Source organism: Alligator sinensis, unplaced genomic scaffold (assembly GCF_000455745.1).
Source record: "Alligator sinensis unplaced genomic scaffold, ASM45574v1 scaffold277_1, whole genome shotgun sequence".
NCBI lineage: Eukaryota > Metazoa > Chordata > Crocodylia > Alligatoridae > Alligator > Alligator sinensis.
Window position 1 is genome coordinate 2,566,747 of NW_005841899.1, and position 26,492 is coordinate 2,593,238.

The following is a 26,492-nucleotide window of genomic DNA, read 5'->3' on the forward strand; positions in this document are numbered from 1 at the left end:
GAAAGAAAAACTTAATTTAGGTGCTGTTTGGTGTCAAGAGATAGCATTTGGAGAATTGCCTGAGAACCTCTCACCTATCTAGTTATTCCTCAGTGTTCACAAAACCAACGGTCATCTCAATTTGTTCTCCGACACAGGCTTCTAGGTCCATTTATTGCTACCGAGATGACACCTTTCAGAAGAGTTGTTCTTCCTCTTATAAATGGCCTGAATTCATACCAAAGTAATGCTTTCCTAGCTCTTGGAGACCTATCTTTACTCCAGGAGAAATTCATTAACATTTCTCAGTATTATATTAGTTCCTGCATTAGTAAATATGGAATACTCTGTTACTCTAATGCCTGTAGATTACCTGAAAAGTAGTGTCTAATATGGACAGGGTTCCTTGGATTGTGTTATCATATCCATGCTTCTTTTCCAGCTTCTGATCAGGAAAAGGTGACTTTTGTGTCTATCATACACACTTTTCCTGATCCTCTCCAGTGAATGAGCAACTAATGGAAAAATTAGATAATTTGAATGAGATGGAGGGAGATGCTCTTTATTCCTTTCTACTTATTCTGTTTTAAAGTAATTGGTTTGAGTCTTACCATTTTTAATACCATCTTTGTAATTGCATCCTGTTATACAATTCAGTATATACATAGTTCATTCACTATGATAGCATAAAGTGTCATGCCTCAAATAGGCTTACAGTAGGCAAAAGTATATAATTACTCAGTGCCTGAACATTATGTAGCTGGTTTACAGAGTAAAATAACAAGGCAGGTCTTTGGGCTATGAAAGGCTTTGTTTTAGAAGTAATACATGTACAAGAATGGATAGCAATAGGAACACTTGGGTTAAGACAGACAAAGGGGTACAGTAACAAAATGAGTTTCTCAGTTTTATGTATCTTGTGTCCAGAACTCTAGTTTGTGATGGATTCTCCCATTTCTATAATCTGTTCATTTGCTGTATGACAATTAATTAACAAGGCATCTCTGAATTGTGTGTAAAGGTAAATGGTGTCCTGTTCACAGACCATTAAGTTCTATTGGGATGGTGAAGGCAGGCCTCCACTGTTTTTTTGGGTTTTTTGTTTGGCTTTGTGGTGTTTTTTTTTTAACCTTAGGATGAGGAGGAATTGATGTGGTTAGCACCACTCTCTGGATCTTTACCCCCAGCTAGCGTCTGGCACCCTTCAGACTGGAGGCTGGGTGGGCTTTATGGCAGTGCTGGAACTGGAAATAATGAATGAAACCCACTGCCTTCACCTGGAATAGAACCCAGGTTCTTCCAGTCCGTAGCCAGTCACCCTACTGACTGAACTATGCGGCTCCCCTCAATTATGTATAGACATTTTTTTTAAAGTTTAACTGTATTTGACTTCTGAGGTCCAGAAAATCTGACTGTTTAGAAAATCAACCAGCATGCAGTTAATCATCAAAAGAAAATAACTGGTTCGTGTTCCTGATTAATTGCCATGATGGCTTTAAATAAAACTTCTCTGTGCCAAGAGCATCTTCTCTTGTGTAACATGTCCCTCTGAAACCAAGAATGTGTCTTTTCTAGCTCTGATATCGCTATATTTTTACCAAAATGTAGGTGTCCCAGGTGTTGTGGCAATCAGATAATCTGATGTCGAACTGGCTGAATGGTTGAATAAATGCAGTTATCACTTCCAAGGTCCTTCCATACCATACTTATAACACTTTCATTCTAGTTAAGTTTCCTTTGGTCTGGACAAGGAATCAAGGTCACTTTCTGGTGAAAAACAAAGGGAAACTAGGGTTGGAATGGGAGGAGTGGACACAGTCATTATGTCTTTTCCTGTTTTCACCACCCTCGACTCACCAAAAATGTTCCCTGCACATCCTTGTCTATCTTCTTTCCCCTACTTGCTTCAATTATGTCAAGACATTTTCCTTTTGAAAAATCTGATCATTTTTGTGCTAATCTAGTTTCTTGAAAACTGTTGGTAAATTATGTCACAGATGTAGCTCTGGGTGTAGCTAAACATGTATTATGTCTGTAGTGTTTTCTCATTAGGCTTGTTAGTATGGATTCCCTCTTCCTGCCCCCACCATCTCCTTCAGCATAACTGGACTCTGGAAGTATTTTTAAAACTGGTTATGAAGATGAAAATTGTGTCCACTATGTAACTGTCTCTCAGTTTACTGAAAAAGTTTAATCCTTGAGGACAGTTGTCTGCATTGGATAGAGCACCACAATGCAGATACTTTTTAGTCTCCATTCTTTAACACACTTAAAGGTTTCAGTTGCCTCTAGGCCTTATGGCTGCTTCAAGTCATGTCTCTTTTTAACTTATTTAAAGCCCTAAATTTATGTGGTATTTAGAACTGAATGTAATTAGCAGTGCCAGACCATTAGGTTTCATTAGCATCAGTATTTCTTGCCATACAGTACAGCTTCACTAAAAGCATATAGACCTTCACAGTAATTATCTGCTGACAGTAATGACATATATTTTATTTCATCACTATCTGCATTTGCTAGCATACCCTTGCTGCATTTTCCAATTCTTATAAATTGAAGGACGCTGTTTTACTTTTGCATAATCCTCAAAAATAATTTAAGAATATTATTACTTCCAGCAAAAATGAGGCAATAAGTGATGTATGCTTGTTTAGAACTAAAACAATGGTAATTAGATTATCTGCTTATGGCAGAGAGAAACTGAGTTTGAGTGTTTTGGTTTTTGTCCAAAACCATTTGGATCCAGTCACAGTCTTGTTGTGGGTGAGTGGTCGTCTAGTCCAGCCCCTTGCTTAAAGCAGGATTATCCCCGACTAAACCATTCTGGCCAAGTGTCTGTCTGTCTGTCTGTCTGTCTGTCTGTCTGTAACAATTGTAGACTATGACATCTGTCTGCATCTCTTTTCCAGTTCACAGAATTCTTGGACAAGTAATGATTAGGATGTTTGTATCCAAAAATGTCTCTACTTTCTACCTGCTTGGAAGATGCATGCCTAAAAGAATTCAGCTTGAAAAGGTGTGTGTGGATGCTTCTTTGTGCTGCTTAATGGATGGATCTACACATACAATTAATGTGAAACAATTAACTCTGGAGCAGTTTGAGCCAGAGTAAACTGCTTCCAGGCACAGTGTCTACACATTTGCCTGGGACAGCAGCAATTGGAGCTAGGATGGAGCAAAGACAGGGTGGCAGTGGGGGTCAGTTCTAGGTGGCAGCTGCAGGCAGCGGAGGGGCTGGCTGGTGTATGTGGGTGCTGGATGTGCAGAGTTGTGTGGCTAGGCGGCAGCTAGGAGTCTAGCTGGGCTGACCAGGTGCAATTTGCAACCAAGCTCACCATCTACATGTACCTTTAGTCACAGTAAAGTACTCCACCATAAGATTGTACTTGTCTCCAGCAGTACTAGCTAACTGTGGTGTTAAGTACTTTACTGCAGCGTAGTACCACCACGTGTAAACACTGATGCTGTACTGCAGAGCTAATTAATCTACTCGGTAAAGCACACATGCAAACGTACCCAGCATGTATAAGTTAAACTGTTATCAGGACTGCTGAGTGTCTCCCTTGAACCATTTTATAGAATTGAGAAAAGCTACTCTTTTTCAGTTCATAAGTGAAGATTTATTTACTTTGTAGTTCTTTATAAGTTGTCTTTTCCATGTGTATGAAGAGGATGTATGCTACATTCATCTCCTGTTAACCCAGTTGTCTGTGTTTGTGTTTTAGTCTTCCCTGAATATTTCTTATTTCTGGTCCGTATGTTTGCTCTATTTTACAGTTATTGTCTTCTGAGCTCTTCGTGACTACCAGAACTGTTCTCCATTTTCAGCCTCTCCTGTGGTCTGAAAACACAGTCAGTTCTCAGTCTGTGATTATTCATATCTAGGCCAATTTAAATTAATTTTTAGGGTAAGATTTCATTAGAAGTAATGGCAAATGCTTAAGCGAAGTTTGAAATAGCTATCTACTGGTCATCCTGTGGCATAGGCAGCCTCTGTGTGCAGTGCACAGCAGATCAGGGAGATAGGGCAGGAAGCAGAATAGGAGATTGGGCAGGGAGTATAGAGTAGGGATAAGAAAGCATTAGGAGTCCATAAGGCAAGGAAGAGGATCTGCCTTTTCATTGTCTGCTAGTATGCCAGTTCTCTTTAACTTTTGTGTCTTTTAATCTGGTAAATTCTGTTCTTATAAATCAGAGGTGTCAAAAGCATGTGGCCCCGTGGACTGGATGAGTAGTTCAAGACCAGTCAATGGGCCAGATGAATGGCACAGGGCATGGACACCTTTCTCCTCACCACACAAGCTGGGTCCAGAGCAGGCTTCATGGGTGCTGGATCTGGCATGCAGGAGGGCACCTGGATTGGCCCCAGGCAGATGTCACGTACAATGCAGCTCTTGGTGTGGGTGCTGTATGCAGTGCATGTCTTGGGCTCTGCACGCAGGGCTAGTCTGGCATGCATTGTCTGTGGTATAATATACTGGGTCAACTCGAGACCCAGGGCCAGCACTAGGAGGCTCCGTGGGCTGTATCTTTAACTATGCCTACTATAAATCCATTATGCTTGTTACTCAGACTTCTTTTATTCTAAAACATGAAGGGACATTTTTTCCCTCTTAATTATTATATAATTTTACTAGGAGCAGAAACTGTGTATATTGATTTGTAAAGTGATTTATGGGATCACTTTATTTCCTAGCTTGAAATAGTTACTATGTTCTTTCATGTCTAGGCTTTCAGCATAGCAGTATATTGGGTTCTTCTATCAAGAGCAATGGTTGGCAACCTTTTCAGGCCGTGGGCTGGAATAACCCAGCATTAGGTCAAAGGCAGGTGGGCAGGTGCTAGAACACAGCTGCAGCTGCTTCCCATTGCTGCATCACAGGGGAAGTGCCTGCTGCTGCTGCTCCCCACTGCAGCGTGTGAAGTATCCATTGCTTTTCCCCATCATGGCACTGGGGAAGCCACCACCACCACCACCAAACAGGCCAAAGTCCTGTATCCATGGACCAGATCCAATGAGCCAGATCCAGACCATGGGCCATAGATTGCTGACCCCTGATCAAGAGAATCAATTGGAAGTGGCTAGTGGTCTGATTATCTCTCTCACTCTTTTCTAACAGGTCTACAGTTTCAGGGTATCTGATCACTTGCTATTCAGGAGATAAATGAATAATCGGTATGATTGTTCTTTATGTATCTGAAAAAGTGTTTATTGCTCCTGAAATGTGAATCAAATAAAAAGTTGTTTTGCTATTGTTTGGATATCTATTTCTGAGATCAGAATGCCCCACGCTGCTCTTCTTTAAAAATATATTTTTATCCCTAGCTAATGGAGTATCAGTTAGCTTAAGGTAGCTAACATGTTTTTAAAGGATTATGTGGCTACTGCACAATGTGTTCCGATACGAATTTGTCATGCAACGATGCTTCATATTATTCCTTATTTCCTCCTTAAGAGGGAAATTGTTAGGATAATTATATTTATTATATTCAAGGTAAGTTATTTTCCTGCCTTGCCTTTTTTTGCACCTAGTAGAATTATTTTTCTATTCTTTGTACATAGTTGCAGATTGCATAGTCTCTGCATAAAGCCGTTCCTAGCTTTTTAGAGTGTATTACAACATCTAGTGGGGATCTGTTACATTACATGTCTAAGAAGAAAGAAATTAGTGTTGGTTAATGGTTCTCCGTATGATGCATACATTGTAATTAAAGGCTGATATATCTTCCTAGCATCTCCTAATATTAGGATCTCTAATCTTAATTTTAAGTATTAAGAATAACATAACTTCTCACCTTTTGCTTAGAAAGGAATCGATTGCTCAATATTCCAATATTTGCTATAGTTTTATTGCAGTGGAAATGACCAATACCCCCTGCTGACACCAGTGGTTTTGAAATTTGTGGGAATTCTCTGTTACACCAGAGTAGAGCTCTGATGCATATCTGTACCTTCAGTGAACAATTCCATGCTTTTTAAAAATTGTTTTTTAAATTGCTTAGATCTGTTTTGTTCTCTACTCCCCATTCCCTCTTTCACACCACCCTCTGGTCTCCCTGGTACTTAATTACTATGTGCTATAGAATACTTGTTGATGCTAAATTACATTGACTAAATGTAGCTTTTTTCAGATTTTGGAAAGATACATTTTAAATTTAATCTTGGGAGGATGGTTTAATTCCTTCCTATTGTCTGTATCTTTAATGACTAAGGATATATAATATAGACATTATTTAGTTGACTGAAGCTTTTACAAATTGTTTCATAGGATCACTGTAGCAATTAGCTGATCACTGTTAATGTTTAGCTGATAAATACTTTATGCTGACTTGTGGAGTGTTTGAATTGGCCCCAGATTTTAGAATAAAATTAATATTTTACAGTATAGCACTGTGAATTCATTTAAGCTGTATGCAACTACTAGTGTGGGAACTTCTCAGTATGCATTTTTCCATTTATATTTTACCATGATAATTTAATTTAAAAAGATGTCTGGTAGTGATACCAGTTGGCAGACTTCCTTTCCATGGCAAGTAACAGTGTCTAATGATGTGTGGCAAGATCTTTTGTGATCCATTGTTCTGACTGGGACTGACGTCTTAAGGTGCCCACAGTTTTCTGCCGGTACTATGAATACTTATCTTTGGTTTCTTATAGCATAGGGGACTGCCATTTTCCCCAAGGTGTAGCACAGATTCACTTCTGTTATGAACAGTGAGAGAGCAACCATTTTAAAAGAAGACATTATACCTGAAAGAAACTGAGGCCAGTATGTCTTTGAGACTCTTGGGAGATGTTGGCTGTTTTGAAGCAGTTCTTTCTTCATGGAATTCTCTGAAGAATATTTACCTTAGTCCCTCCCGTAAGTAAAACCTCTAGTTATGAAGATAACAGAAAAAAGACCATTATTCCTAATTCATTCTCCTCCCACCCCCTATGCCAAACTACCTGTTGGGCTAGAGGGCAGGAACCATGGGGAAAGTGCATTGTGTTTATACACCTGTGTATGTGCTTGTTGGCTTGGTGCTATCGTGTAGTTGAGGTGGGATGGAGACTTTTCTTGAGATTTTCCAAAAAGGTTTTGTATAAAGAGAGTCTATTTGCTTTTATTTGTTTAGTGTTGAGCGTGGAGAAAAGTTGGGGGTTTTTTCTTAGTGAAGGAAGATTCTCTATGCAGAAAGAATCTGTTTTTGGGCCAGTTGTACTCAGCAGTATGAATGCTGTGGGGTATAATTGCAGATGATACAAAGCCTACTAGGTGTCAACATGTTTCCAGTAGTCTACCTGCTCTGTAGCTTCTGAGATTGATTTGCTCTGTCCACCACTATCACAGCCAGACTTCTCTTCTCCAGACTTCTTTTTAGTCCCTCCTCTGCCCATGGATCTGTTGCTCAGATCTTTTTTTGGATGAAGCAATAGTGGATTGACCTGGTCAGGTTCTCAATGGGCATAGAGTTCAAACAATAGCAGTTATGATTCATTACTGATGGGGAGTGAAGGTGTGGCTAGAGCAGGGGTAGGCAATTATATTGGGCAGAGGGTCGCTTACTGAGTTTTGGCCAGCCATTGAGGACCGCATGACAGGCAGCCCAGGGCAGATAAATATTAATTTTCTAAATTTTTTAGGGGTCCCGCAGGCCAGATAGAATGGCCTGGTGGGCCGCATCCAGCCCCCGGGCCACATTTTGCCCACCCCTGGGCTAGAGTGTACTGATCATGATACTCTGTAGTTTTTCCTCCATGCTGTTTGACTACAATTTAAAAGGGCAGTAGTCAAAGTAACGGCTTCCAGAAGAGGAATTGTGGGAGTCTGCTAGTTGAATCTCCTGTAAGTTGCACTAGGCATCCACAACATGCCATGGGATATGTGCCAAAATGCTTAGTAGAAACAATGATTAATGAAGACTGAGTTCAGCCCCACACCGCCTTGTTATGTCAGTTTTATGCATGTTAGTCATGACAGCTTTATTGAGGTGTACTACTTCTGGAATCCTGGTCCTTTGATATTGCAGTAAATGATAGGTGGAGCTTTTCTCCTGCATTTAGGTGTTGATAGTTGTCCTGTTCCAGGCCCAAACACATCACCTGTTCCAGAGGTGGAAGAAGCTCTAGTTTACCATTCTGCCATGTATCTCAATTCAGGTTTAGGGTATTTTTAATATATTGCTTGGAAAATCTCTGAGTTGAGTAGCTTCAGCCAGCAAACACCTCGGTGTAGCATGAGTTCTGTCATTAGAAATTTGTTCTCTTCCCGAGTCCAGCTGCTGGTATACTGAAGTAACTGATTTCTCAAGAGACATGGAGCAACCAAACTGACGTATACTCACAGTTTATTTGCCCCTTGCAGTTGAAAATGCAATAAAGAAGCACTTGGCAGTCCAAAAGCTTAGATTCAGCTACAGACTCTAGTTCAATTCATTGCACTTAACTGCCTTTGTGGATCTGGATCTTAATGTTCAGATATTATTGTGATGAGATCCATATAAGTACTTAAGAGACAAATAGCATTATTATTTTTTGAGTGTTTTTATACCAATATTTATGATATGAAATGGAATAAATAAATTTAGACTGTATTTATATATGGAATTAGAAGGAAAATGAATACTGCACACAACACTGGTTTCATACAATATTGATTTTGGGGTTAATTAGCAGGAAGAAAAGAGTTGCATAGTATAAACTTTTTCTGGTGGGAGAAGGTCTGATTGCATGCCCCAGAATTTTAATGGGAAGAACGATTAAAATCCCTACAGCCATTTTATAACGCATTCACAGCTTCACAAGGTTTTTGCATCACTTGCTACTGAATTGCTAATGAAGAGCTCAGTATAGCCTCTGATGCATTTAGTTTTTCTGTGTGGTGACTGGCTAGAGTGTTACTGACATCACAACATTCAGCTGTTGATTTTCTATTGTCTCTGAGGCTTCAGCAAGTGCCTTAACAGACTGCTTGAGCAGGTACCTACAAATGCTTGAATTATCCACTAAGTGTATTTGTTCAGTAAGCTCTTAAAAAGGAGCAATATAGAGCCTTGATATGATACTATGGAAAACCTATCTTCAGTAACTCTGCATAATGAAGCTAAATGCCAGTATGATGCAGGTATGTGACTTTTATAATATAATGTTTAAAAATATTTTGAAAAGAAGCTTTAAAAAGCTTCTACAGACTGGTTACAGCCAATGATTATATTCAATTATTTTTTCACAAAAGCAGTTTCTAGGCCTAATCCATTAGCATAGAAAATGTAAATAAGCATGTTACAAACAGATAAAAATCCTTATGTATCATTTATTTCAAGGCAGATTATTAAAAAAAAAAAAAAAAAGCAGTAATTGTATGGCAGATTGGTTTGATAAAAATAATCTAGCAAGAATAGCATTATAAATGAATACAATACCAGTGCCAGAATCAGAAAATCATTATAAATGTATCATTTTTAAGAAAAAGGCACAATGTGCTTATAGGTTGCAAAAATGGGGAGAAAACCTGTTCAGTTAATCAGCTTTAAAAAGTATTTTTCTTACACTCCTGGCCTCTTGTCATTATAGTAAGTAGGTTTAAGTAAAGTTAAAATATTTTCTTTTATAAAGAAACTAATAGATAAATGTTAAACCAGAAATAGACTCTTTCCTCTGTCTTCAGCTTGAGGACAGGCTATACAAGACATGATAGATTTATAAATCTGTGCAAGGCATTAATCTCATTTTTGTATCATGTAAATCCAGTTTAGATGATAGAATCAGGTTTTTTTCAGGGAGTGTGGGGATTAGAAATGAGAACTGATAATTTGTTGAAGACTGTGTCATTTCTGGGTTGTTGGGTTTTTTTTAAGTTGTAGAACTAACAAACAAAGCCCAGAACTATCATAGCTTTATTATAGCTGTTAAAAAAATCTAGTGTTAATCAAAGGACATTAATAGCTTTTTAATTTTTGTTATTATGCATCTCGATAATTCTGGTATCTTCATTACCTGTAAATTATATGGGATAGGATAGTAGACGGTTACATTTTTTTAACAAATAGCAAGAGTATGTATGTACAAGCTCTTTTACTGTACTTTTGCATTTTATAAGGCTTCTTGGTAAAATTAATTGATGTTGGCCTATAGAAACTTTGTGACTATGGAACAAAAAATAACATTTCAATAATACAGTAATTTACAGATCACTAAATCTTCTTACTATGTTTATCATAATTCCTTTGTTTAGAAATTCCCTGGATATTATCTATTTTGGTTGCTAAAATTTTGATGCATGATCCCTAAGATCCCTACAAGCCCTGAATAAATTAAAGGTTTTGATTCTACTAGAATTAGAATACTATTAAAATCACCAGCTGTAGGACCTTAAAACTTAGCGTGTATGTATATCTTACACAATTTTAGGTATCTATCCTAATTTTTCATTCTTAGGGATGGTGGAGAAATGAAGGGCAAAACATGGACTCCTATGTTTTAAGACTGAAAGTGGGATTGTGTATAACCATAGCTTCTGTGTCATTTTTTTTTTAACAGAATTGCTATGCTGCCATTTTAACACATATCAGGTGTGGGATTTTTTAAAATTTAAATGAAGATTTGGGCCATTAGACAAAGCAGTTAAATGTTTAAGTTATATCCATTTGAAAAAGGTCACAGGTGGTGCCGACACACATTTTTTAATACGATGCATTTCTAAAATATGAATGCAAGAATCAATTTCTGAATATTTTAAGATTTTAGGTGACATAAATTTATAGTCTGAACACAAAGAAGCTTTTTAACTTTTATAATTCCTTCTCAACGAGCATCATCTGTTTTCACATAGACTTTGTGGACAATTTAAATTGGATAATAACAGTAATTTTTATTGCATTTGAGGATAAAAAAAATGAGTTTTTGTTTTCTGTCTAAAGATTTTACTTAATTTTTAAAATTCTGATGCATTTAAAAAGAATTGTAACTGAGCTAAAATAACTGTTAAATAAGATGTTTACTAAAATACATAATTTGGTAAATGTTACTATTTTATACAAAAAATAGGAAAACTTTTTAATAGGTTTTTTTCCCCCTAAGGGCAGGGTGGTAAGAAATTTGAATAAACTGTCATGAATATCACTTTAAAACTGACCTGGCCTTACATAGCTACAGTTTAGAATTTTTTTTCCTCCACAGAAATAATACAGATTAGTGGTATAAGTGTTAATACAGATATTTGTATCTAGTTTTTAATCTTTATTTAAGAAAAACAACTGGGGGAAGGAAGCATAGAAAAGAGAAGAGAGGATGTTTGTTTTAGTAAAATCTAATACACAAGAATATCTCAAAGGAAGACGACCTGCAATATTGGAAAGCACAGCTTGGCCCTGTTTGGCTTTTTCTTCTCTTTTTCCCAATCCCTACTCTTGCACAAGAAATTTGGGTTCAGAAAGTATTGTGGCATGCATTATTTTAAAGCATGTATTTAAATATTATTAATAGAATAGGTATATAATTATATATGGTAACATGCAACAGCTAAAATCTACTACTTAATTTCAGCCCTGAAGATTACAATCTAAAGGCACAACCAGGTACCCTCTGGCATTGTACCCTGTGCTTGGATTGCATTGTTTGTTTTCTGTTGTTTCTATTGTAAAGGAGGGTCTTTTAAAGTTTTGGGCCTTTTTGATGGTGAGCAAAAAAGTGTGCGTATAAAACAGCCAAAAAACCCCAAAACAGTATTAGGTAAAATAGACAAAAGGAACAGCCATAGAATGAATGGGTAACATGCAATTTTCAAGAAGGATATAGAGGAGCAGAATTATGGATTGCTTAGAACATAAGAAATGTCTTGAGCTTTGGAAAAATGGAAGTCAGAAATATGGGGCTGTAACAGTAGAGGAGTTTAGCTGCATAATTGGGCTGTAGGATAACTTAAAGTATATAATATTGGGTTGGCGATGCAATAAAGAGAGATTAACGAACTTTCAAAATACTAAATAATACTGTTAAAATACTAAATAATCAAGATGGGTCATGTATATAAGAACATAAGAAATGCCATTTACTGGGTGAGATTACAGGTCTATCTAGCCCACTAGCCTTTCTCGAATAGTGGCAGACTGTATGCTGAAGGGGTGAGTGAAAAAGGCATGTCCAGAATTCTCTACCTTCTCCCACTGCAGGGTCTAGCAATTGGGGTTGGTAACTTCTGGTTTGCAGGTTACACCCCTGTCTACTACGGTCACTACCTTGCCAGCCCTGCCAGAGGGGGAGTTCCCGCCTCCTGCTGCAGCCCAGCATTGGCTTAGCCTCACACCACAGATGCGGGGGAACAGTCCCTTCAGCCTGGGGCTGGCCCAGGTCTCTGTGTCCCGCCCCAAGCAAAGTCCCGTGAGACAACTGGGGCCCAGGCTGGAGGGACCATTTCCCCTCCTGTATGCATTGGGGTGAGGCTAAGCTAGCACTGGACCGCGCAGAGGGCTGGGTGCAGAGATTTCCCCCTCTGCACCAGCAGCAGGGCTCAAGGGACCCTTCCCCCCCCCCCCCCCCATGTGGGCACAGCCTTGGGTTGGAGGGACTATTCCCCCTCCCGCACTTGTGGGGGTGGGGCTAAACCTGCACTGGACCATGTGGAGGGGGGGAGAGGGGAATTCCCTCTCTGCCCTGGCAGCAGGGCTCAGGGGATCCTGCCCAGGGTGGGGGAACCCTCACTGAGGCATGGGGCCCCGGGCCGACCTTGGGCTGGAGAAACTTCCCTCTGCACCAGGGGCTGGGGGGTAGGTGGCAGGGCAGAGGAACCCCCACTAAGGCACCAGGATCCAAACTGGCCCTGAGCTGGAGGGACTGCTCCCCACTCCTTCCTCCTGCGCATCAGTGACTGGTGCACGCCTAAGGGGAAACACTCCTATCCAGGGATTGGGGAGGGGGCTCTGTTTCCTCGTTTCCCCCACCTCACAGGGCTGACAGGCACAGGCAGGACCATGACTGCAGAACAGAGGCTTTGCTGCCTCATCTCTGTGATGGCTGGGGAGCGGGGCTGGCCCTGCTCAGCTGGAGCAGGCAGCGTGGGCAAAGGCTAGCCTGCCCACCCTGCTAGGGGGAGGGGAGGTTGCAAGGGAGATGCAAACCATCCTGGGATGCTGAGGGACAGCGAGTTAACTTGAGTTGGGAGGGGATCTGGGACAGAAGTGTGATAGACCGGTTTAACCTAAATCACTTAAATATGATACTGCATTCATCCAGATCTATCTTAAACTGGTTTTGGCCATTTTGAAACCTGTTTATATGAGCTGAACTTCTGTTCTGTTACAGGTTTAAATTGGTTTCTGACCACTTAAACCAGTTGGTTTAATGTCTGTCCCTAGCCCAAAACTTCCTCCTGGTTTTAAACCATCTTTCTAATAGTTTCATTTTGTATCCATTTATTCCTAACAGTTTTGAGGGATCATAAATAATAAATCCCTTTCTCTGTGCTGTTTTTAATATTTTGTAGGTTTCTATCATGTCCCTCCTCAAATTTCTCTTTTTCTAAGATGAAAGTCCTAATCTCCATGCCTCTCTGTGATCACCACTACTGTCTTGCTCTGTACCTTTTCTAGTTCTTCTCTATCCTTTTGCAGGGTGTGGGGACCAAACTGTACACTATTCAAGGTGTGGAAGCCCCACAGATTTATAAACGGGCATGGTGACGCATTTTGTTTGATTTACAGTTCCCCTTCTAACGTTTTATTTGCCTTTTTGACTGCTGCTGAACACTGAGCTGATGTTTTTAATCAACTGTGTGCAATGACACCAAGATCTCTTTTCTGTGTGATATTAGTTGGAGCCTTTTTTTTTCTCTCCATATTTTATTTTTTTCCATCTCAAGATTGAACATAATAGTTTAAAAAAATGTTTAATCATCTCTCAGCTAGCTATTTCTGTGACTCCATGGCTGAATGTATGTTCATATTTCAGATTATTTTTGAGTGAATTTGAAACAGTTTTCAAGGTAGGTAAGTGGAAATAATTGAAGACAGGGCTGTCATTCATACCAGCCCAGGTGTCAGATACAGCCCATAGAGCCCTATGTTTTGGCCTGGGTTGCTGTCCATGGGTTTTGAACCAAATTTGTGCCTTACTGTGGCATGTGCCAAACCAGTCCCACTCAATTAGCCATTGCAGGGTAGAACTTGCCATGCTGCTGGCTGTACTCCAGACTGGTTCTGGGAACATGCTGGATCCAGTGCATGGGGCTGCTCTGCAGGCCTGATCTGGCATGAGGATTGGTTCAGGGCTACTCATCTGGCCACAAAGGTTAATGCCACTGTGATTTGCCATCCCACTGCTGGGTTGTATTCTGGCTGTGCTTGCACAATAACTCTAGGAGCCATTCTCACAAGCCCCATGGGCAGGATCCAGCTGGTGGACTGGATGTTTGACACCATTGCTTTAAACAAAAGAGAAGAATGCACCCTGAGTGCATGTGAAAAAGAGAGAAAATGTCTTTCCTAGGTAGGATGATGATTTCATATCCTGCTTGATAGTCAAGATACTTTATCTTGGGTACATTGGAGCCCATTTCCTCAAAGTGGCTCTTGTGGGCTCAGATCAAGTGTAGTCTATGCTTACCTGGCAAGGGAAACACCGTGACCATGGAGGCAGTCTTCCTAGTTGCACCGGGGAAAACCACTCTCCTGGCATGGGGACAGTATTTGCCAAGGTAATGTACAGTAAACCTCCCACTTAGCTGCTGGAGTGGGAAGGCCTTGCCTTTAAGCCCAGTTTATGGAAATGGGAGACTCCTCCCTGGCTTGCCCCTGGGCCTTACGATTGAGGGCAAGCAAAACTCAGTCGCATCTGAACCCCAAGCCTCTGGGCTTGGGCCTGCAAGTAGGATGCCTACCAAAGGTTTTGGAAGCATCTGAAGCCCCAGATGGGGGTGGAGATCGTTTGCCAATAGTACAACCATTTATGGTTCTGGACTGACTCTCGGATTTGGTATTTGTTTGGAATGCAGAAATTAAAAAAAAAAAATCCTCAGAGTGGCTGTTTCTCTGACCAAATGGGAGGGGTAATCTCGTACATGGAGAAATATAGAACAACCATATAACCATTTCTGCAAAACATTCCAGGCTTGATTCAATTCCCTTTTCATAATAGCCTTTAGCAGACTCATCCAGGGCAAGCTCATTCATAAATGTTTGGACTTAGTAGCCCAAGAGGACCCTTTCTATGACCTGAAAACACTTCTCTGTGTTTATTTGGTTTCTTATGCCACATACGGGTTACTAGACAAAACTCTTGTTTAAAAATTGGTGTCCAGGAATGGAGAACGACAAACACATTTATCTGTTCATCAGTATTCTTTATTACCAGATAAAGAATCTAAATGAGACACCCAGCACACAAGAAGTTTGTATCCTAATCCTCCAGAAAAATGCACTCTCTCTTCATTGACCTCGCTGTACATTCTCACTGATAGTTTTCAAACAGAAGAGGTATGCGTTTGCATTGTAAATGAAATCAAAATAACTAAATCATCTATTTCATACCTTGCATTATTTTGGTCCCCGTCTGTGTGAATAGTCTTGTTTTTGTTTCAGACAAGTATCCACACACTGAGTAGATCCAAAATAATGAAAGGTATGAATGACAAATAACTTGGTTATTTTTGCCGTCATTTATCACATAGACAAGCTCTAAGTTGCAGCAATATTTGTGGTTACCTTCTAATAGCTCAGAAGACTTTCATTCCTTTCACTGTCCAGTGGCACTGTTTGTGAAGAGTTATTTAAACTATATAATAATATAGTAGAACCCAGACGGTTCATATTTGGATAGCGTGCAACCCACTCGGTTTGCAGTGGACTGCCAAGTTGAGGATGAGCCATGCAGCTATTTAAATGCAACTTCAGCATGTAAGGATGCTCCTTTTCCCCTCAGCTCTAGCACCTCGGTAGTCCCATCCAGTTGTTTGATGTGCTGGTTCGCACATCCTCACCTTCACAAGAGCTAGGGAACCAAACCCAAAGAATGATCTAGGTTGTTCCATATGTTACCTTTAAACTGAATGTATCAAAGTGACTTACAAACTTTCTCACATGAACCCAATATTGCGAGTAAACATTCTTTGCTTTGTTAGGTCCAGAGATTCACTACAATGCCTCAGCCTCAGTCTGCAGCATGGGGGCAGAACCGGTCCCGTCAGTCACGTCTCTGCTCTGGATTTTTCCTGTGAGGAGTTCCAAACTTGACGTTCAATTTCAGACCAGCAGTTTGGCACAATGTGTCAGCTGTGTCCTAGGGCTGCAATTTGCTGTTAGGAGAGATTGTCCACTCAGTTCTGCTTCACCCTACGATGTGTACGCAGTGACCGGTGCTCCTGCTTTGCTGCTTTCATTGCATATTTCACTGGGGAGTTTGCCTGGCTTTGGACTGAGTTCATGTCTCCCACGCAACTGAGTCTGGTGGTGGTTGCATCACCATCTCCTCCTCTTCCTCGGGTAGGGAGGCAGGTAAAATTGAAGGAAAAAAAAAAAGGTTCAGTGAACAAGCAGCTTTTCCATTTTTACAAAGATGGGGTGGAGGGGGGCAAGGGGCCACACTGTCAGCAGACAGAAAAAATCAGGGCTAAATCCAAAGAGACTGCACCAATCAATCAGCTATGCTTCTGACAGCAGATCTCAGCCGTCTCCTCCCCTTGGGCTGTCAGTCGAGAACACTAACCAACACTGCTAGTACTGCCAGTTCTGTAAAGAGCAGTAAAAGCTTTTGAGCTCAACTCCCTCTCCTTGCATCTGCATCTGTAATAGGCCTCTACGGAACATCATGTCCAAAACAGCAACCTTACAAGTTAAGAAGATTCATTCAGCCTGAGAAGATTGAAGAAATTGCCCAGAACAGGATTGCTTGGCAAAAACTGACTTCTGCCTTTTGCACCTATATGGTTTAAGAAATGGATTGGATTGGAAAAATATAGTCAACTGAATTTTGTCAGTGTATAAATGTTGAAGCAGAATGCCAGTTCTGTGTAGTATTGTTCTGCTCCTTACTAGTACTACCTAGATTTGAAACCTTGCAACAGGTGTGATTTATATTTTATCTTCTGTAGCTACAATCTCTAATTGGATGTTAAAATTGGAAGCCTTTTCTAATAGGAACTCCTATTGTGTGTTTCAGGCAGGTAGTCTTCAGAAGTCTCCTGGCATTCATTCTCAACACAAAATCAAGTAGTATTTTTCCTTCTGCTAACCAGCTAAGTCTCTGGTTTTTTGAAGCACCAGATCAATTCAGGACAGAGATATTGTGTTTCTTGTATTAAGATCTTGTACACAGTCACATCACCATTCTGTCTTTTTAGCCAATGTAATTTCCTTAGGAGAAGTCTTCTTCACCTCTTCCTGCCTATAACATTGTTCTCAACCTTTTTAGGCTCAAGCACCCCTTATTAGGCTCAACATATCCCTTGGAAAATGCTAGACCTTCATTTTCACTCATTTTGACTTTAGAAAAATACTAGAGCAATTCTTCTGTTGCAAGGAACTCAGAAGGACCACAGCAAGTCGGAATGTTTTTAACACTATGAATTCCTATTTGAAATGGTCTGGGTTTGTCTTCTGAATTATGTTTGCACACCTAACATTGTGTAGCACCCCATGGTACCTTTGAAAGGATCTTAAGGCACCGCAGGGTGCCAAGGCAACCTGGTTGATAATCACTGGCCTGGAAGAAAAAGGAAGTTTTTTTATATAATACTTTGTCTGCATTTAAAGGGTGATCCCATTTTCTACTGTTAAGTCAAAGTGCAGTGAAAATTCCACTGTAATGAATCAGTGGGCCTTAGCACATTGCAAAATTGAAAAACATATATGTTCTTACCTGAAAATGTTCTTCTTTAAATAAGGTCAACAGATCTGGAAATGAAGTAGAAGCGGCATTTGACAGCCAAAGATCTTGGTTTCTTTCACTGGGGGAATTCCCCATGTTGTAGAATAAGAAAAATGTGCTTTTTCTTCAAATGTATTCCACCTGTGTAAATTAGGGAAGTAAGACTGAATTATCTTGATTGTAAGATATTCCAGATATAAGGATTTCAGGGCCATGAGGTTTGGAGTGGGCATTTCTTTTCTACCAACTGACTGGTCTGGTTCTAACCCCAAGCTGCAAGCTGGGTTAAGTACTCTTTTTGAAATGGGTTTGTGGACGTGAGTACTTAATGAAAGGAAATTTTCAGGTAAACATGTATATGTTTCCTGTTTATGTTCATTCTACTGATATTTAAACCAAGTAAAGCATAACATGTGTGCCTTAGGCTAGGTGTATACATGAAATATGCATTAAGATATCAGTTGATTTTTATTTTTTTTTAACTAAATTGTGGAGAGAGCAAGGAACTATATCTTATTCCCCAACTGTTTGATCATCTGATAGGCAATCCAGACAACAACATTTAATTCTGTCACTAGCACTAAGGGTTATATAATGAAGCTTGTATAGATTACAAAAGATTAAAATATAATGAAGATTATATAGAGTAGAATCTGCATGTTTTAAATCAGACTACAGGACCGCTTGTACACGTGATGGTGGGTTTAGTCCCAGCGTGGGGGGGAAAACAGCCCCTCCTGCTACTGGCGCTCCCTTGTGCAGCTGCTTGGAGCCTGCGCACGGCTGCCATATGTCTGCTCTGCGCTGCCCCATGGGGCAGGTCAGAAGCGGTGGTGATGCAGTGGAGATGCTGGACAGCCCCTCATGGGTTCTGAGTGGCTGCACCAGAAAGCGCTGGCCATGGGGAGGAAGAGGGGCCACTTTCCCCCCATGCTGAGCAACAGTTTGTCCCGTGCCACCCCTGCTCAGCCCACATGGGTGACCGCGGGGCACATGGGGTCAGGGCTTCACACGCTGGTCCTAGCCTGTACCATGGGGTTGGGGTGAGGCGGGACTGGGAGCGAGATTCCCAAAGTTGTTACAGCCTCTATAAACAGAAACGTTGTTTTTAGATCCTGAATTCTCCCAAGTTTGCTCTCCACCTTAAAAAGGTGATGTTCTTGCAGCACTAGCAAGAATGGATCACTTTGTATATTTTCATTTTGATTTACCCTTCAGGCAGAATTTTTACTCTTCCGTTCCTGATGTAAATGGAACAGTGTTGTATGGAAAAGTTGGACAGGGGGGCAAGAGGAGAAGCAAGGTTTGGTTTTCTGCTTTTTTTTTTTTTTTTTTTTTTTTTTTTTTAAACTTTGGTGTATTTAAATCCTAACCCCTGTACTTCAGTGGCCGTTTCTCAGAAACAAAAATGACCTGCCCTAAAAGTAGGTAGGAGCATTCATTGCTAGTATAAACCTATTATAGAAATTACCAATACATGCAACCTCTCGGCTACATAGCACATCAAATCTCATAGACCAAGCATAGTCATACTTGGTCAGAGGCTCCAGGTACTGTCTGTTCAACCTGTTGTACTTCTCCGGTATCACTACAGAGGAATGGCTTCGGTGTAACATCAAGGGACAGTTTGGTGCTGAGCTGCTTCCTTTCAGGTGGTTCGTGTAAAATCAACTCCCGAACCACTTGTGATAATTAAAAGATCCTTTAGCATTTGGGGGAGGGAAGGGATAGTCATTCCAGTGCACTAGAGTACATTCCAGTTTGGAAATGTTATAGTCTCTGAGCCAAAATTCTTTTTGGAGTTTCCGTTGGATACAATATTGGTTTTTCTTCTTGTTCCGAGCTATTGTGAAGTTTGGCTGTGTACGGTTTTAATGGCTGTTCCCTTCCAGCATGGAGCTTGGGTGCACCCCAGTGATGGGTGAAGAGATTTCAGTGGATGTAGGTGTATACCTTACTGTGTATGCTGTCATAGTATTTTTATAACGATGTGAATCAAAAAGGACATATCTCTGTGTGGAACAAGTTTCCTTTTCCTCATGATATAAGGCGTTTGGCCAGAATTTGTTGACTTAAATGTTTCTTTTCCATTGTTTTATTGACTGTTGTAATCTCCTTGTAGTAAGGAAGTAGTACTACTAAATCCACACAAGTGATGCTGTATCATTAAAATTCATTTTCACAATAGGTTGTGTGTCCAGGTTTGTCATATATATCTCTATTCCCAATATCCCTAATGGCTTGATATTTCAAAGTGCTAAAATCCTACTGAGTTAAGGACACTCAGTGTTTCACAAGAGAGGAATTCTGCAATTTCTAGGCTTTGGCCCTATATATTAAGCAAATCTTAAACACTTGGTTCTAATGGGGACTTTGCACTAGTTCTTCAGAACTTTTGGGTAAAAATGGTTCTTCAGTAATTATAAACAGTCTGCTGTCTCTAATTATAGACCTGTGGTTTTTTCTAGTTAACACAATCCAGGTATCTTCATTTTCTGAAATAACTGATTTTTAAACTTCCCCGACTCCATCTTTCTTGCTGATTATATTGCACCTAAAAGCTAAAATATTCAACGGAGGTGTTAAAAATATTCTGTGTGTTGAAATACAATTCTGCATCTGCATGTTTTTGTGTCACTTTGTCCCTTGGTTGGTTCCCTAGAATTCTCTGCTTTTTAGGGAATACAGTATGGCGCTCATCTTCAAATTACTTCTTCATGACTTAAGCACTTCTTGCTCTCTGATTCCACCATGTTCACAGATTATATTTGGTTTAGTGCTCACTTCCTTCTCATATCTAGCACTTCTAATTTCAATTGTAAGTGGTGTTATTTCTTGATGAGATGACTCTTGGAAAAAGGGGTGATGGGGAACATTCACATTTTTTAGGATTTGTTAATCCTGACTGAAGGGTAATCATGAAAATGTCTTTTGTAGTGGAAGTTTTTGGCCTTTGAATATGGATGCATGAGGTACTATTACACAATTAACCAGGAGGGGGGGAAAAAAGAATAGTGATACAAAATGAGCACTAGTACTAATACTAACCTTGTTTCATGAGTTCCAACAATCAAGAACTACTTCTTTTTTTCCCCAAGTCGTCTTTATAAAACAATCCTTTATTGTACGTTCTGTTCCTAAAGAATGCCATAGGTGCGTTATTTTCATCACTGTATAACTAGCAGTACTGTTAAAATGATTCTCTAGTTTGTGTTAATTTGTGTATTGAAATTGATTGGTAAAAATCTTGTGGGGGGAAAAAAACTGCAAATTTAAGAAGTAAAGTAAATAAGACAAGCACATTGAATCAAAATGAAAAATGCTGAGTTGTTGTATTTTTTGTTTTAAAAATAGACCTCTCATTTTCCACTAATGAAAGTTACCAATGTTTTTTGTTACTTTAGGCATCTAAAAGGGATGGTATTTTTGAGTCAAGAGAGTATAGTTCAGTCCAGGACTCTACATTGGTGACAAGGACATGGGACTCCTCCTGCCAGATTGCAGATGGTTCGTTACAACTGACATCTTGGTTGACTACTGTGAAAAGGAACTTTGGATTATTTTATTTTATTTTTGTAGAAGAACACACTCCCAAATCTGTAAAATACATCAGGTAACAAGGTCTACGTGTTGTATTTGACAGACTACTCTTAAGATCTTTTTCTGATGGTGTGCTTAAAATCCCTTTGTATGTATTCAGTGGTATAACTTTTAGTCTCATCTGTTTGTTTCTTTCATAAAATGAAACCTGAAGCACCAGTTGTTAGGAAGTTGTGATTTGGCAAGATAATGTCTCCAAGAATTTGTTTGGTCGTTGAGACGTTTCTACGTCTTCCATGGTTACAGGGTGCTATTTTTCCACCACCCTGTCTTCCACTGATGTTTCTCTTCCCTTTCTTCTCTTGCTAGAGAGTATTTAATAATTTTGCAGTTAATTACTAGCTTTATTACCTTTGACATGTAACGTCATAACTGTAATTTTTCATCTGGAAATAGAATTAGGCAAAATGAATCTTCATTAAATTGATGAATTTTGTACACCAGTGGATTAGGTTGGCTGCTGATCCATCATATATTTTTATATATATATAATAAAGCATTACTATAAATAAACGTATAAATAAGGTCTTTCCCCCTTTCAATTAGAAAAAATTAACTTTGCATATTGAAACTGGAGTCTGCTGCTGTATCTGAAATGTCCAATTTATTAGATGTTGAGAGAGTGTATAAAGGATCTGCAGGGGTTTAGGTTGTAGCCGTGTTGGTCTAAGGATATAGGCAGGCAAGGTTCCTTGGGTGAATTTGATATCTTTTATTAGACTAACCCAAATGGTTGGAGAATAGTTATTAAGCAAGCTTTCGGGTTCAAAAACCCTTCGTCAGGCTGGCATCTACTAGCAGAAACGTGTGTGAGAGAGAGAGAATCTTTTTTTAATCCATCTAAAATGTAAAGTCTACTCGGTAATACATATTTCTGTATCTGTATATACTTTTTCTTTCTCTTCCTGAAGGCTTCATATTTCCTGTAGAATTTTAAAGTAAGCTTCTCTAATGAGGATGTCTGATACTGTTCCTGTAAAAGATGAAACTGATGGAATGAAGGGTTCAGAAGCAGAATTTGAAGATATAACCCCTGTTGAAAACCTTATAAAATCAGAAAGCCATGAGCAAATTCAAGGAGAAAAGGATGAAAGTTATTCTGACAACAGAAATGATTTGCCGGTAAGAGATTTTTCTTTAATTTTTTTTTTCTTTTTAACCAGTATATCATGTTAAATATGGACCTATGTCTTGCTCTGTGGTCTTATAATTCATATTCAGAGGCCAAGGAAGCTTAATCCACTTTTACAAAATCAGAGCATGTGAGATGCTTTCTCCATTGTTTTACCAGATACACATTTAGTATATTGTCAGTTGTTTTTGAATAAGTTGAAGTCATATGGCCATTTTTCAGTGGAGTAAAAATGTCAGCAGTATATCCTTTGAGTACGTTTGAACTTTGTGAAAAACTGTGTTTTCCTGGGCATAATGCAAGAGCTCACTTTCTTTCATTGTTTTCTTTATTTCGCCGTTGTAGAATCCAGACTAACATTGTTAAATTCAGCAGTTTATAGTGAAACTATTTGTTTTGTTTGGCTTTCGTTTTTTTGTGAGGTTTTCTAAGGCTTTATGATTGTCACTTGTGGAAATAAGGAATGTGACTAGGTCCTGTCCTATTTTATTTAGTATCAGAAAACATGATTTTAAAATGGCCACATCTATTATATAGCAGGGGTGGCAGCTTGAGAGCCACAGATATCATGAGAATCTTGTGTGTGTGGCATGGGTCAGATCAGGAAAGAGACAGGGAGCACAGCAGTAGATTGGGCAGGGAGCGAAAAGCAGAGCAGCAGACTGGGCAGGGAGCACAGAGTAGGGAACAGAAAGCAGAGCATCAGCTTGAGCAGAGAAAGGAGATCCAAGTGACACTTGAGCAGGGTGTGGGGCTAATTTGCATGACAAAAAGGTGGCCTTCCTGTTATACAGAATGGCTGTATAACAGGCGAGTTTGGTATAGAGCGCAATACAGGCACTCCTCACTTAACGACTGAGTTCCGTTCCTGCGACTAGGTCATTAAGCGAATTGGTTGATAAGCGAGGAGGCGCCCCTTGATACTGCGTGCCTTGGCTTGAGACGCCGCGCTGCCGTTTCAAAGACCAAAGTGCTCGTACTTACGACCAGTTCTCGTACCTACGACCAGTTCTCGCTGGTCGTTAAACAGGTAGGTCGTTAAGTGAGGAGTACCTGTACAGGACTGAGAATTGCTTGTCTGGTCCAGGGTCAGTATTGCACAGTCCAGCTACAAATTTGGCTTCTGTCTCCCCAGATGCCTGGGTCTGCCAGGCACATACTGCTTTGCCTGCCAGTGGGTGGCAGTTGCAGAGCAGAAAAGTGCTTTCAGAGATGGCAGCAGCAATTTTTGAGTGAAAAGAAGAAATGAATTTGCAGACAAGTCTGTCAGATGAGACCAAAGAATGGATAGGGGCTTGTAATGTTGGCAATGAAACGAATGCCTCTCTAATACTTTAACACAGCAGTTGCTTCTGCCTAACTGCTTTGTAGAGAGAGTTCACCAGATTCTTATCTGTGACTGAGCAGCTGTCCTCCAGCTACATTTGATTGAATGATTGTTATAGTTAGCAAACTGATCCTTTGGCATGGAGACCTACAGGAAGCAGATATTGGAATAGTGGAGAGAGGCTGCTGGGCTGCATTGGTTTGCCTTAGTTTGGTAGCTACAGGCCTGTTTTATTAGTTGCTACTAATATTTAAGTAACACCAGAGACTGCTGTCAAGATCAAGATTTAGCTATGGTAGATGCTCAGCAGCATCTACTGTATACATTCTAAAATGATGGGAAGGCAATAAATGGATGTATAGATAGATATGTACACATACACACACATATTATATATCTTCTTACTGTAACTCAAGTGCAGATGAGGAATAAAACTAGACGAACTAGTAAGAGAAATGCTCCAAGAGTGTCATAGAATGTCTTAGAATCAAAAGGTTGTTGGAAAAGAGCTCATATTTGTTTTTCTGATTTTCTAAATGGAGGCTTAATGAGCTTTTTATAGATATAGTACCCCTAAGAGAATGTCTCCTAACTCTTCATTGTACATATTTAAGCCACAGCTTGGCAAAGTAAAATTGCTTTGCTCAGCATTCCAGTACGAGGCACTGCAGACCAGGTGGGTTTCATTTCCGAAGTGGAGGTGGAATCTAACATGGTTGCTTGTCCCATTACTGCTATGCTGGACAGCACAGACCCCAGCCCTTCTAAAGAGTATTCTGCAGTGGAGAGTCAGTCTTCCCTCAGTGTTACCACTTTTCCTCAAAGCCTTTCTCCCTAAATCCTGTCTCAGCTGCCCAGTGTGAATGTTCAGACCAGCTGGTATGCTGCACATCAACTAAAACAGGGTAATTAGCTACAATATTATTGAACGACTATAATTGTTTAAGCTGTGTAGTGTATTCACTATCTTCACTTTTCTACCTTCCAATGTAATTACCAGGTAGCAGTCAACTTAACCACTTGGGTCCTGTTCTTGCTACACTTTAGCGGTGGCTCATGATCATTCTACTGTCCGGAACTATCCACATTGGGCTTTGTGCACTGCAGGGATTTTGTTTTGTTAGCTTTGGCTGTCCCCATTTCTGGAGTCCAGGGGAGACATTTTAAAACTAAATTATCATGACACTGGAGGACCAAATACCAGATAATTTTGAGTTGCTGTATGTTTATAATTTATTTGCACCTGTACACATTGCTGTAGGTAGTATTTGAATAAGAAAATGACTCATCAGTCTCCTTGAGGAGCCTGGCAATACTATTCATGTGCTCTTAAGTAGGGTATGAATAATGTAATCAAATGTAGTGAAAATGATCAGAGAAGATGGCTGATTCTGGGACTGTGTCGTTTATTTTATTATCTCTTCACACACTTCCCCCTCTTATTGCCCCTGCAGCTCTCCCAGAGTTTTCAGGCTGCTTGCTTCCTTTGTATTCTTATTTGACATTTTGTGCCTGCCATCCTACTGGCTTCTCAGTTTTGTGTCCCGGTGCATCAGGGATTCCCCAGCCATTCTCATCTGCTCTTAAAACCCTCCTTTAATTTTCCAGTAAAGTAACATTATTGTATTTATTTGTTGTAAATCAAATTAAGAGTAATTTACTTCATGGTTTGGTTAATGCTGTTTTCTGCCTCATCTATTTAGATAATGGCAGGGACCATCCTGTTCTGCATAATACAGATCAAATTGTCTGTTCCAGATATTATGTTTTATGTATGCTGCATAAGAAATCCACTCACTGTTTTAAAGAAGTTACATGGTATGGTCTTGAATTAGTGATTTAGGAAGGCAGTTGCTTTCTGAATTGCCCATCTCTTCCCTAGTGACTATCAAGTTGTATTTCAGCAGGTTTGGAAATGAGAGGCGCTCCTGTGAGGAACGTGGTTATAGAACACTATCGTGGTATTCTGACTTGTGACCGAACAATTTAAGTGAACTAGTAGCACACAAGGATTACACAGTAAAAGTATTCTCTACGTCAAATTCTTCTTGTAATTGCTCTTCTAGTAATGCTGTCAAAGCATGCTAGGAACAAACTGTGAGCAGTAGGAAAAATTGATTATTTATTTCTCCTTCATATTGTAGCAAACCTCCAATCTACAGTCATAATATTATTTAGTAATTATGTATTTATTAATGGTGAAAAATGTTCTGTATGGATTAACAGAGAGATGGATATAGTCTCAGTCCTAAGGAACACGTGTGATAACCAGTTCTTTGCCTGATACTGCCTGTGCTAGTATCCCATCTTTCAGACTATATGGCATTATTAGGTATTTTTTGAAAAGCTGTTTCTATGATTTTTCATGTTAGCAAATAGAATTTTTAATGCATTAGTTATTAAAAGAGGGACCTGCCTTTTTTGTATTTAAGGAGTCTCACACTGTACACAGTTTGTCATCTTAAATATATTGCTATCTTTGTGTTAAAAATCATTATTAATTTGTGGATGTGCTTTCTTGTTACTATCCAATTACTGAAACAGGGCTGAAAACTCATTGTCTGACAAGCAGAGAGAACTGTAGAGGAAAGGCTGCTGCTGGAAATTGGGGAAAG

At 39.7% G+C, this 26,492-nt stretch overlaps 1 protein-coding gene across 1 annotated transcript in view; it reads left to right on the forward strand.

The window, feature by feature from the left end:
• The window catches only part of R3HDM1 (R3H domain containing 1), a 146,292-nt gene that overhangs the window by 19,852 nt on the left and 99,948 nt on the right, over positions 1-26,492 (forward strand). The window contains 2 exon segments of the mRNA XM_014517296.2: positions 21,223-21,431; positions 22,330-22,540. Coding sequence (XP_014372782.1) covers positions 22,370-22,540 — 171 coding nt within the window. The 5' untranslated portion in view covers positions 21,223-21,431; positions 22,330-22,369.